Genomic DNA, 13,553 nt, shown 5'->3' with positions numbered 1-13,553 from the left:
GGATGGAACTAGCGTGGAATCCGAGGCGGGCTTGTTTGGATGGCCGTTGACATGCTTGGACAGACGAAGGCTGGTATGGAGGGGTACACCGCCACTTTCATTCGGCCACTGCTACAGGGACACCCCCCTACCCCCAAAGTCTAAAAGGGGAGGATCAATGTCTTGCCATGGGTTGGAACCCAAAGAAAATGAGAGCGTGCTAGGGAATGGCTTTGAGCGCCCTGTATAGATATACTTCACCTCTACTCGTGTATTTTTGCACGAATTCGATACTCCATCAAGTAGGATGTAGGTTGTTACACATTCACGTGGCCTGAACCTATCTAGAAACCCCGTGCTATCCATGTCTTCCCCCCGCCCCCCCACCCCCCTAGGCCTTCCCCCCTTGAACTCAAGAAAAGGGGTTCTGTGTGGACCCTCGTGACTGGCGTTCACACACCGACAATATGGTTATCTTGTCTCTGAGAACTTCAGTCTTTTTTCCTCTTAAATAATATTTTTATTATAGTGTTCATCATCCTTATATCTTAGATTCCCTAAATTAATTAATATTATCACAATAATGTAGGCTTGGTGAATACAAAACTTGACTATCATTGCTGCCGAATATATCAATCAAGGAGCTAGCATCACACCTTTAGTCATTGGTTACTACATACTTGATGGTGTCATTCTTTTGGTCACGCAACAGTTACAATTTTTGTATGGTTGCGCTTACAACACTATAAGCAAGGTCATTGTGGGGCTTCTCATGAAACTTTTGGTCACACACTAGTTACGACTACTATGGTTGTGCGTGCAACACTATAAGCAAGGTTGAATGAACATGTACTAATGAGAGAGAGAGAGAGAGAGAGAGAGAGAGAGATGGCACGTATTGGTAGCCAAACCAGAGATTGATGCACTGGAATTAATTCAAGCGGACACTTGGTTTTGCCCCATACAAACTCGTGCATGCCAATGGACGAACATTTCACTGATGGAATATAGAAATATTTTTAAGATGAGTAATAAGGTAGTAATATGGGAGAGATATAGGGAGGGTAATAAATAATTATTGAAGAGGTACATATGATTTTGGGTATTTGTTTGCCATGTTTTTATGAAAGAGAACGTTTCTATGCACATTAGATTATCTTTACAGCACTACTCGAGTTTCCACTTCAAGATAAAATAGCCTGCGATAATGTATGGTTACATTGTCTTTCAGCACTTCAATGTTTTGTGTTCACCTAAATGATATTTTTATTATAGTGTTCATCATTATATGTTAGATTCCCCTGGTCACTGATCACTACATTGACATTGTTGCGATGTTGTTCTTTTGGTCACACACCGGTTGCAACTTCTATATATGGTTGTGCTTGCAACACTACAAGCAAGGATGAATGAACATATATTGTGGGCTTCCCATGAAACTTTTGGTCACACACCGGTTACAACTTCTATGGTTATGCTTGCAACACTATAAGCAAGATGAATGAATATTATGGAGCTTCCCATGAAACTTTTGACCATACACCTATTAAGACTTCTATGGTTTTGCTTGCAACACTATAAACAAAGTTGAATGAATATTATGGGGTTACCATGAAACTTTTGGTCATACACGGGTTATGACTTTCAAGATTGTGCTTGCAACACTACAAACAAGGTTGAATGAACATTGTATGGGGCTGCCTGTGAATTGAAACTTGCGAAAGTGACAGTTGTGAGATATTGACCAAAAACAAATATATTATTGGAGTTCTAGTGGATACTTCCTTTTGTGACATGCAAACTCGCTTAATAACCTTGTGGACAAACTCTATAAGGATGGAATAATAAAACATGTAAGAATTAGCAATAAGACAACACAATTGTCATAAAAAGATATTGCGATTTATGCAATAGACATGTAGCCATACAAGAAATATGTTGGCCTATAAATACATAGCCTAATCTAGTGTCGTGCCTCAATGGACCGGGAGATGTTAAACATATTCGTTGACAAGGATAGGGCCTTGGTTGTGGATGACCATGCAAGATTTCTTGCATCATCCTCCAAGATGCTCTCTCTCTCCTAAACTTCAAGGTCTACTCGAGATATAAATAGGAAGGGTAATTTGTTTGCAAAGTTTTTATGAATGAGATCTTTTGTGTGCTTGTTGAGGTTATCTTTTTAGGCCTACTCGAGTTTCCACTTCGAGATAAACCAGCCTGCAATTAAGAACTTCAGTGTTTTGTGTTCTCCTAAATGATATTTTTTATTATTAGTGTTCATCATGGTTATATGTTAGATTCCCTTGATTAAATGGTCAATCTTATACCAATAATGAAAGCTTGGCGAACACAAAACTTAACCAGCATTGCTGCCAAACTAGTGCACTGGAATTAATTCAAGCGGACACTTGGTTTTGCCACTACAAACTAGTGCTGGCCAATGGACGTTCATTTCACTAATAGAATAAAATATTTTTTAAAGGTGAGTATTAAGGTAGTAATACGGGAATCCCTGGAGATAAGGTAATATGTGCAATCATCACATCCTCAGAGAGAGAGAGAGAAAGAGATGATTATTAATTTGCTAGACCTGATGCTCTTTTCACACTGAAAGTATACTGATTAGGGTCTTTTTTGCTAGTCATGAAAATTATTCATTCTCAGAATCCAAAGCAAGTGAAAAAGGTTTCAGAAAAGACGAAACTACCAAAATAGGTTATGGGCAAACATTGCTAGTCTTGATCGACCCTGGGTTGTCACATCAAACAACCCCCCCCCCCCCCCCCCCCCCAAACTCAAATCCCCCACCCCCACTATAAATACATACTCCAAACTCATTTTCTCCTTAGTGCAAAGCAACTGACAAACATCAAGCAGTGCAACCGTGGTGCCTTGAGAGAGAGAGAGAGAGAGAGAGAGAGAGAGAGAGAGAGAGAGATGATGTCCACCTTCTTCCCCAATAAAATTAGAGTCTTAGTTGTGGACGGTGATGCAAAATTTCTCAAATTGTCTTCCATGATACTTTCTCTCCTAAATTACAAAGGTATGTTCGGATCTTCAGTTCACTTGCATATGTTCGGCATATATAAAGATTGCCGTATATGTTTTACCTATCTATCAAAATATCGTTTTTCTATCCTCGGTCTAGGCAAGATTTGAATCAAATCGCGCGCCCGCCCGCTTTCTTCGCGCCAATTTTTAAATGTCTCACTACTGTTTTTGAAAGAAAATACTTCTACCCCTATTGTATATTTATTGAATCAGTTATGAACTGTGGGGCTAGCAAGATCCCTTCTCTTATAAAACAGGATCTCACTATTTTCTCCAATACTTTTTTATCCGATTCAACACAACCCCCTAACTTTACTGGCTTTCTCACAACACTTTCCACAACTCTCTTTACAGTGACCACCTGCGGATGCCCTATTTCTGCACTCAAAGTTCTCACCAAAAACAAGCTCGATGTCGTCCTCACCAACTCTGTGGACGCTGCGGCCTGCGGCTTCGACTTCCGCGCAATTGTGGAGTCAAATCTTGGCATACCGGTCCTCTACTGTAAGCACACTAATATACGTAGTCACCAAACGCAAACATGTACCAAGTTGCATCACATGATCACGTCAAGCATTGCAAGCGGAATCGATTGATCATTTTGATGTGGATCCATTCATGTACAGACGTGCCGCTGCCTCGCAAGGCCTCCGGCAAGGAGGCGGACCGGCTGCTCCGGAGGCTACCGCCGGCGACCTACGCGATCCGGGAACCTCCCCACGTCGATGACATGCGCCGCCTGTGGAGGGTCATCGCGTGGCGCAAGTTCTGCCTGGAGGCCAAGGTGAAACAGGCCGCCATCGTCGAGGATCTTACGGCCGGATCTACCGTTGACGACGAGGAGAGGGAGGACGAAGAAGAACGCGTCCAGTTCAAGGTGGTGAAGGCCCGCGGCGGAGGCCGGAAGAGGAAGAGCAGCAGCAACCCCGGCGGCTCCTCCGGCGCCAGCCTCGCAGGTTGATCGATCTGCTGGTCGTGTACCAGAAATACCGTAGTACATTTTGGTCCAAGTACATGTTCGTCGTTTTAACTGCATGGGGACAAATTAAAGAACTAACTGAAATGGTCTAATTGTTTTATGTCTGGTATAACCATCTCTCTAACATCCAGGATGCAGTGTGTAGCAACACAGAAGTTTGTTCAGTTTTTAGATTGTATGCATGTACACTGGTTGAACTGATCCGTAAAAATAAATCTTTTTTGTTTTAGATTATTGTTAACTTATCATGCATGTATGGTTTGCTTCAACTCTCTCCCTTCATCAAGCAGGAGACCGCCCAGGCAAGGCACAGCAGCAGATGAACGTGACAGAAGGGCAGGAGAGGGATAACATGGCTAGTAGCCAGCAACAGGTGCCAAAGTTTCTTCCAAATTCCTTTGCCAATTGTGCTAGCGCAGTACTTCTTAATTCCTATTTTACAGTACACGTTCTGGAGTGAGTTTAACGTTAAGAAAGTTACTGCTAAAATTTGGAAATTTATTTGTATGGCAGTAGCTTCTTCATGCATGTTGGTCTCCGCCTGTATGAGTTACTAATCTCCAGGGTAGCAAACGCGTATGTGCCATTATGAAGTGATGCAAGACTACCCTCAAGGATATAGATACGTTAGCGTTTTCAGTTGACCCCTCGGTCATCTAGCAAACTTTCGTCAAACTACTTAAAAAAATAGTTCTTGGTACCTTTGCAGCCAAGTACTATACTACTATATCTCTATTGTGTCGTTATATATGAAGTGATGCAAGACTATCTAAAGGATATAGATATGTTAGCGTTTTCAGTTGACCCCTCTGTCATCTAGCAAACTTTTGTCAAGCAACTTAAAAAATAGTTTTCGGTACCCTTGCAGCCAAAGTACTATACTAATATATCTCTATTTGTGTTTTAGATATGTTGCTTATTAGGTTCAAAACCACATCGTTGGGAGTATATGAGGACACAAGAAAAAAAGGATTCTTCACATTTTAGAAAAATATCTAATTAATTCTTGTTTGATACTTTGGTCTTAATTTTATCCAATTAATTCATGCATATTTGATCTTAAACTTCATACATAACTATGTAAGTACCATTAGTTACCGGTAAAAGTTCATACATCATCAAGTTTCTGAAAATTTCTTGGTAACCCATTTGCAAAATACATTATCTATACATTTCTTTTTCTTCTAGCTTGCACCACCACCGCAGGAACGCCGAGGCACGCGAGCCAAGAAGAACAAGGGTAAAGCGTCCCAGCTCCAGGAACCCCAAGCCATGGATGATCGGCAGCCTGGGCAGCAGCAGCAGATGTCTCTGTTGTTGCAGTCCCTTCTCCATTCTCTCAACGTGCCACCGTACAACCCCAGCCTGTTTGTGGATGCCGCCGGGCGCAGCAACAACGTCGCCGCCTGCGCCGGCGCCAGCAACGCCGCTGCCCCGCCACCAGCATTGCCGCTGCCGCCGGTGTACCCAGGACCAGCTCTGGCACTGCGTCCTGTGTACTCAGCACCAGCACCACCGCCTCCAGTGAACCCAAGCCCAGTCCCAGTCCCATTCCCAGCCCCAGCACCGCGTCCTGGGAACCCAGCGCCTGCGCTAGCACCGGTGCCTCCGGTGTACCCCGTTCCAGCCCTAGCACTGCCCTTGGTGCACCAGGGCCTGCAGCCTCCTATAGTGCAGCAGGGCATGTTCGTGCCGTGGTGGTATGGCAACGGGATGCGAAGCCGCGAGAATGGAAGCATCATGCTTTCCTTCCAGCAACCACCAGCCGGTGATCTTTACACAGGCATCGGTAGCCGTGGGGCGACCTTTGGAGCTTCAGCTGCGGCCACTCCACACGCCGGAGCAAACGGCGACGCGGCCGGTGCGCTTCTTCAGTCCCTGAACCTGCTTGGTGCTGATGACCACGGCGAGCTCTCAGCCATGGTGACCATGAACACCGGGTACAATCCACCACTGGCTCCCCATCATGTTGGTGCTGCGTCAAACGACGAGGCTGCGATAGCAGCGCTGTACAGCAACAACTACTGCGCAAGATCACTCATGGCGCCTCAGCACATTGGTCGCGGTGTGGCAGCAGCAAACGGGGCAGTAGACATAGAAGCACTCATCAGTGACGGCTACATCAACTACAACACTGCATCATTCATGGAGTCTCAGCAGGTTGACCACGGTGTGGCACCAGGAGAGGCGGCAGCCATGGAAGAAGCCCTCAACAGCATCAACTTCAGCTCAGGATCACCCCTGGCGCCTGATCAGGTCCTTGGCATGGCTTCTATTGTGAATGAGCAAGCAATTATTGCAGGAGGAGCGATCAGCGGCAACGCTGGATCGTTCGCGCCTTTTCAGGATCTCATCGTCGCGGCGCCAAATGGTAATGATCAGCTTGCACCAGGAGCACTGGACGAGGACCTCAATGGAGATGGATCGCTCATGGGGTTCCAGGGTCTCGGCCATGGCGCGGCGGTGGACGGGGACGCTGGCTTCGCGGCACTGTTTCCTGCTGATCAGTATGAGAAGAACACCATGTTCTCGCTGGAAGAGCTCCTGGGCCTCAACGACCCTCCCACGAACGAGGCCGGATTAGAGCTAGACGGCCAGCAGGGTGGCGCCACCACCGGTGCTGCAGGGACCTCGCTGGCCGGCGGGGAAGGTGGCAAGGGGACCTGGGGGGACATCGGGGCTGCCGGCAACAGTGATATCCTGGATGATCTGTGGGATCACAGGACCCCTTTTGACGTGAACAATGGCCGCAAGTGATTCATCCCTGGAGTGCAGCGATGCAGTGATGCTAACCTGGAGAGTAGGAGTGTGGGAGAGAAGAGGGCTCATGAGCTTCCTCTTGACATAAACCAGCTTTGAATAATAATGTAATATAGTTAATCCGCTGAACTAAACCAGATGTTGCCCTGGATGAAGATGTTATGCGTTTATACATGTCTCCTTGCTTTGTTATATTTGTTATGTTTGAATCCCTATCTCTTGTTTTTTTTTGAAACTTTGAATCGCTGTCTCTGAAACTATTCCGTGTGGTTTTATCCATATCTGATCGATGGATCCCAGCTTTTGATATTCAAGACTCTGCTTAAACACTTTGGTTAGCCAATAGTTTGATTTATGCATGACGAAGAAGAACAAAACATATAAGATCTTGTTAATTTACAGCTAAAGATGGTTACATGAGTTGAGGCCAGTTTACTATTATGCTAACTTACAACAGAGTAACCGAGTATTTTACAAACTCACATATACCTCCTCGCCAAACTTGAAGTGCTCGCTTATTTATCCAGACACCTTCATGCCAACCTTATATATATTAGAGAAAGATGGTACTGGAAACCTCAAGCAAAAACAAAAAAAAAACAAAAAATTGGAAAATCCTCTATTTTTCTTTTCATCTAATCTTCACTCGTATCTTTGAGACGAACTGAGGAACTTGATCTATGAAGACGATGCAAATCCATCATTGACAGCGACCTCATAGGCGCAGATGATGCATTAGGCGTGTGAGATTCTGATCGTGGTGTGGATATAAAATTATCACGTGAGAGCGGTGAATGGAGCTGCTCAGGCAGCTCATTCTCTTCAATGCTGATACTGCTGCTGCTCCCCGAACTGCTACTAGCCAAGGTCGCCAAAGAGTTTCTGCTCAAACTAGCAAGCCTCTTAGGAGACGCAGTCTCCTGAGCAGCTGATGTTTCGTGTGAATTTCCATACACGATGCTGTAGGCAAGGAGATTCTTCCGTTTTCTGGAGTACGCATTATCTGCCTTAGTAATGTCCTTTGCAGAACCAGAAGATGTTATAGCTTCTTTGAGGCACGCAAAGGATTTGGATTTACCATTGTAGAATTTGGATATGCTGCGCCTGCCCAAGGAAAAGATTTTCTACGTCAAAAAGGCAATATATCGAAGCCACCATGGATGTAACGAGCATCCATATCTGCAGCAAAAGTTAACCACACGATGATTGAATTGAGAAGGGTCATCGCAATGTTCCACACAAAAGTAATAACATCACAACGCTACTTGCTTAATTTTATCAGGAAACACATCACACTACAGTGAGAATAAGGGATGCTAATTCACATTTAAAATATGCTGTAGTCATAGAGATAACAGGGAATCTCAGTTTTAAGGAGAGCAACGATTGCGGTATGCTAACTCTAGAGCTGGTAAGACAATGGATATGCTATGGGATACAAAACATTAAGTAGCCCATCTTTGCGTTCATGCTACTATTAAGAAGAGTTTGTACTTATACTAAAGTGTATGGATGATACTGTGGAGTTCTGGAGTGCTTCATAAGCCAATAATTGATATTCTGTGGTTCGGAGACACTCAAACCACTGCAGTCCTTCTCAATTGAAAGTTGTTGCTTAAGGTTGGTTGGTACCATGTGAGGCAGGTCCTTTTCAGTTACTTAATAATTCAACTAAAATGTGCCATGAGTTACCAAACGCATTTCCCACGCTAGATATTCCAGTAGACTAATTCATTTCCATATCCTGCATCTAGCTTTCAAAATGTTTGATCCTTCATTAAACTTGTTGAGATGGTTGCATTATTATTTATTATGATATGCAAATGCTTCTCATGTCGCAAATGTAAAATGTAACGAGTCTTCTTCAATCACCGGTCAAAGAAGACAGTGGACCATTCCTTGCCACATAAATTCGACACGCCAGAATTATCCAGAATTACCTGCAACCTCGCTAGACAACAGCAAAATGTAGTCCATTATCCAAAGCACCCAAAGACAATTAGTAATTCTACCACCACACACCCAAGATCACTTTGATCTCAAATCATCTCTGAATTAGCAATGCTAATATCTCCAAAATACTCGTTGAATTCCAACATAGCAGTGTGTCAGTCACAATCCGCACAGTAATAGCACCTAAAAACTCCAATAAGCTAATCCCCCAATTATTTTTTTGAATAAATCCGCAGCAACTAATCCACCAAAACAAACAAATTAGCATCAAGTTTTCCCCCGCATCTCAGATCAGAAAATGAAAACCCCCTCAAAAGCAATAAACGGATCAAATAAACTGGCGAGAACTCACCGAATGGGGAGTGCCTCCTCCAATGCCTCCAACCCCGCGAGGCCGCCCCCTCCTCCTCCTGCTCCTACTCCCGTGAACGCGCTCTGCACCTCCCCCTCCCCCTCCCCCTCCCCCTCCTTCCCCGGCGGCGGGCACTCGTCGCTGTCCCTCCCTATCGACGACGAGCTGCACGCCGACGCCGGCGGGGGCGGGGCCATCGCCGCCTCGACGTCCACCGGCATCCGTCCGACCCGGGACCGACGGCCCCGATCGCGAGGCGCGGGGCGGGAAGCCGAGTCGCCACGCGCACGCAGCCTCGGGGGTGCGAGGGGACGGGACGACCGGACGAGGCCCTCGCGGCGAGCGGATTTGTTTCCGTGGCTTTTTCTTTCTAGTTTAAGTTTTGGGAAGCAACTACTATTTCGTGATGGCGATGCCTAACTGACGAGGCTTATCGCTTCTTATCGCCTTTTCTTGCGTGCCACCAAGCAAATCTTAGGTTAGGTTTACTTCGTGCCACTCGTGCTGGAAATTTCGTAGAAAACATCTGATTTTATAGGGATCAAAAAGGCTAGAACAAGCTACTTTATCCATTAAATTTAACATAGAGTACAAATATACAACTTCCTAGATCTATACTTTTACCTATAGATAGTGAGATACTCAGCCCATCAATATTTATCCCCATATTCTTTTACGAGCTTCTCTTATTCATCATTGTCTTCGTAATTTGCTCATTCCAATAGCCACAAGCTCTGAGATCCTTATTGATCATAACCTCTACTCAGCCTGGGCATTCGGTTAGACCGAACTGAACCGATCAGTTCTTCGGTTTCTCATGAAATTCGGTTATCCAAAATCGAGAACCGATCGGTTACTGAAAAATATGAAAACAGAGCGAATTCGGTGTCACTTAGTTTGGTTTCGGTCCCGACTGAACTAATCGAGGTACTAATTGATTCAGAAAAATCACACAATCCCGTAGCAGTTTTGGACACAAATCAATATGAATGGAGTTGAAATAACAAGAACCAAGCAAGATCTATTAAGCAGATCGGCGGCGGGCTTGGTGAGTACAGCAGATCGGTGGCGGGCTTGGGAGCGGAGTAGACCGGCGGCGGAGTAGACCTCCACCTCCGCCGCGTCTTGAGCGGAGCTGCTCGGGCGCGTCCCAAGGCGGAGCTCCTCCTCCGCCGCTGCGTCGTTGAGGGGGAGCTGCTCGGGTGCGTCCCCGAGGCGGAGCTCCTCCGCCTCCGCCGCGCCTCAAAGGTGGAGTTGGGGCACGTGAGCACCAGCGGCCGGCGGGGGCTACGCCGCCGATCTGTCGCTGCTCAGGAGGCGCGAGAGGCCCTGCCAGCTCGGAAGGAGGTGCGCCGACGGGGTGAAATCGCGAGAGGAGGCGCTCGCGCGCAGGCGCCGCTTCGGATGGTCGGGTGCTGGCGGCGGGTGGGGGCGGGTGGAAGGGAGGGGAGAGGGGTAAAAACAGCTATTATATGCTTAGGGTTAGCAAGTTTAACTAGGCCTGGGCTAAATGTGTTATTGGGTTAAATGTGTACATCGGTCATTTTGGATATTTCAGGTATCCGAGACCTGGAACCCAACCGACAGATATTATTTCGGTTATTGCAAACTTAGGACCGAACTGGTGAACAAAATTTTCAGTTTCCGATAATTCGGTTCGGTCTTCAGTTATCGGTTAGTTACTGCCAGGCTGAATCTCACACACTATTACCACCAATTACAACCCTTGAATAATACATGGCAACTCGTCACTGTGTTACGAGCCTTCAAACCACACTCACGCTAACCGCTCCAACGAGTCTCTCCCAAGAATCAGCCCTTTCTACAATCACCTACCACCGCGAAGAGCGGTTATCGTCAATTGTCATTCGCCCACCATTATCATTAAGCCAGTAACTATACCAACATTCCTCTAATCTCGGTAGCGATCAACTCTCATCCCCTAATGGCACCAGAGTACCACCACTCGATAATCGGAATAATATGTTTGTTCTCCATTCTTATCTTTTTCAACCTCAATTCTTGCATCTTTCATCCCCTTTCTTCTTTCCTTTTTACACAACATAGTCAACACGTATCCTGGTTTTCCGAAAACGAGTGGATTGCCATGAGGAACCATGAGAACCCTCTCATTTTAGCATTTTTGTTTAGAATAATACCATTTTGTAGAAGTTTAAAGCATTATAATGTGGAGGTAGTTCTCGTATTTCTCGTATAATGACCTAGGCATCTCAAGAAGCTGAGGTTGATTAAGTTTGACCATAGATAAATTGCTTCCACATTGTTTCCCTTTATTTAGATAAACCCCACTATTTTTTATAACGAAATACTACAGGAACCTCCTCCAATTTTAGTTCCAAAAATAGGTTTAGCCGTTGAAGTTCCAAAATATCGACCACACATATTAGAAGTGAAAAAAATACAAAAGGATCCGCAGTCCAGTGGTTACAAGAGTCTCGGTAGCACCTCAGGTTCTGGATTCGACTCCCCGTGGGAGCGAGCTTTCAGTGGCAGGTGACGTTCCCCTCAGCAGTGAGACGCATACGGTGACTTCATCAATCTCGAGGATTTGCCAAATCAGTTTTGAAATATGCTCATAGAGGTAGGGTTTGCGTATATGTTTATAGGGATGAGTGTGCGTGCGTTGGAGTGTCTAAGTTATATTGTGTAATATAAAAAAATAGAAGTGGAAAAAATTGCAGAGAAACAAGGTTTTATTTTTTGATCCTCCGTGTGATATAAGATTGATGGACAACCTATAAACTCCACTCTTTTCATTAATGAAATGCTATGAGAAACTCCGATTTCATGTAAAAAAATAAGTTTGGCCTTTCATGTTCAGGAATATCGAGAGTTGACAAATATTAGAAGTGGAAAAAATATAGAGAGACAAGGGGTTCTTTATTGTTCCTTCGTGTGACATAAGACTGATGCAGAACCTACATTGCACGTTGAACATATGAAATTCTCGGCACGCTTTTATCTATGTTACTCTTGGTTAAGGCTATGATCCGTTTGAAATGCATGACAAAAAAAACACTAGAAAAGAAAGAGAAAATTGTGTGAGAGCACATAATTTACTGAAAAATGTTGCTTGGATCAACGTTTCAAGAAAAGAAAAGGAGGAAATGTGTGGGGAAGTGCTATACTTAGTGCGAAGTTGATAACAAGGTCCACGTTTTTTTTAAACAATCACTTCCTCCTTTTTTTAACTCTAACTAAGAAGAGATCTTGACCCGTAAGCTACGGCGGCTGTTCTCTTTTTTCTTCTTCTTCTGAGGAGCTAGGAGGTTTGGACGGTGACACATCGTTTTGTCGTTTGGTCGAGGTTACCTCCGGCTTTCTTCTTGCATGTGCTTTCCTGGTCATCTCGACCTCTCGCACAGTCGCACCAGCCAGCCGGCGTGGGGCAACTCGTTGGGCAGCACAGGTTTTTTTTTTACCCTGGCCAGGATCAAGTGGATCCTCGTTTGTCACTCAAGCCAGGCGCCCAGGGATCAAAACCAGATTGTTCCAGAGCAGTGTTCGGCCGGAGAGGAAAGAAAACATAGCTGTACTTGACTGTAAGTAATGCACATCCAGACAACAATGAACAGAGCAATGACTCTATAGTAATGTATGATTAATCAACATCCAAGTTGACTGTATAAACATTCAGAAAACATAGCAGAACAATGACTACGGTGCATCAACATCCAGAACATTCAGAAAACATAGTAGAACAATGACTGTATGATTGTAGCCAAAACAGGAGAACTGCTGCTCTAAGGTGCCTCTACGGTGCATCAACATCCAGGTCCTGTAAGTCCTACGTAGCTGAATCCGGCGCCTTCTTCCCAGCCAATAGTCCCTGTAAGAACATGAAAGAAACAAATATTTATGACGTGGGAGAACATGCATAATATGCAACTCATAGTTCAAAGAAAAGGTGAGCCCCTAGCTGTCTGTATCTGATGGACAATATATATGTCGTTCACATCAGGTTCAGAATGCAGGCCACAACAAAATTCAATCCACATTCTACGTTTAACACTCCTGTTCTATTTTGAAATGCATAATAGCAACACCCGAAGAATGCTACCTCATGGTTCCATTCGAAGCACACAAGACAACAATTCACAACCTAAGAAGCACCCAAAATTGCAGACCTTCAGCCAACATCCTACTGCTTTCCAGATCTTTGTAGTATTGTTACTTTTGCTGAGATAGGAGTGACTCTAGTCATATATTAGAACAATTTTGTAAAACTCCTGAACCTTGATCATTGTAACAAGGAAAATTAACTGTCAGAAAAAATGACTAAACAAATACATGGGACATAGAAAAGATCTTATAGCACACATGAACCCAACATGAAATAGCTGGTTTCTATGCTTAACTCCTAATATTAAGCTCCTTTCTACCAGAAAAATGAAACTAATGTGGGATATTTTGTGGAGTTTATAAACAGGGCAGTTTATAAACCATCAGTTTGCT

At 44.6% G+C, this 13,553-nt stretch overlaps 1 protein-coding gene across 1 annotated transcript; it reads right to left on the bottom strand.

Annotated features, from left to right (window-relative positions):
- Window positions 1-7,139: 7,139 nt before the first annotated feature.
- Window positions 7,140-9,443, bottom strand: LOC112897093. The gene is made up of 2 exons (XM_025965292.1): window positions 9,078-9,443; window positions 7,140-7,876 (listed from the first exon to the last, which is right to left on the bottom strand). The coding sequence occupies exons 1-2, from the start codon at window positions 9,296-9,298 to the stop codon at window positions 7,408-7,410; spliced, it is 690 nt and encodes a 229-aa protein (XP_025821077.1). The 5' UTR covers window positions 9,299-9,443; the 3' UTR covers window positions 7,140-7,407.
- Between the last annotated feature and the right edge of the window lie 4,110 nt (window positions 9,444-13,553).

Source organism: Panicum hallii, chromosome 6, assembly GCF_002211085.1.
Source record: "Panicum hallii strain FIL2 chromosome 6, PHallii_v3.1, whole genome shotgun sequence".
Taxonomy (NCBI): domain Eukaryota; kingdom Viridiplantae; phylum Streptophyta; class Magnoliopsida; order Poales; family Poaceae; genus Panicum; species Panicum hallii.
This window is presented reverse-complemented; position numbering and strand designations above follow the sequence as displayed.

Bases quoted from the DNA above. Each gene is read 5' to 3' on its own strand.
- LOC112897093 (XM_025965292.1), bottom strand. From the start codon at position 9,298: ATGCCGGTGGACGTCGAGGCGGCGATGGCCCCGCCCCCGCCGGCGTCG. The intron at 7,877-9,077 runs GTGAGTTCTCGC...TTCCTTGGGCAG, and splicing joins GAGGAGGCACTCCCCATTCG to GCGCAGCATATCCAAATTCT.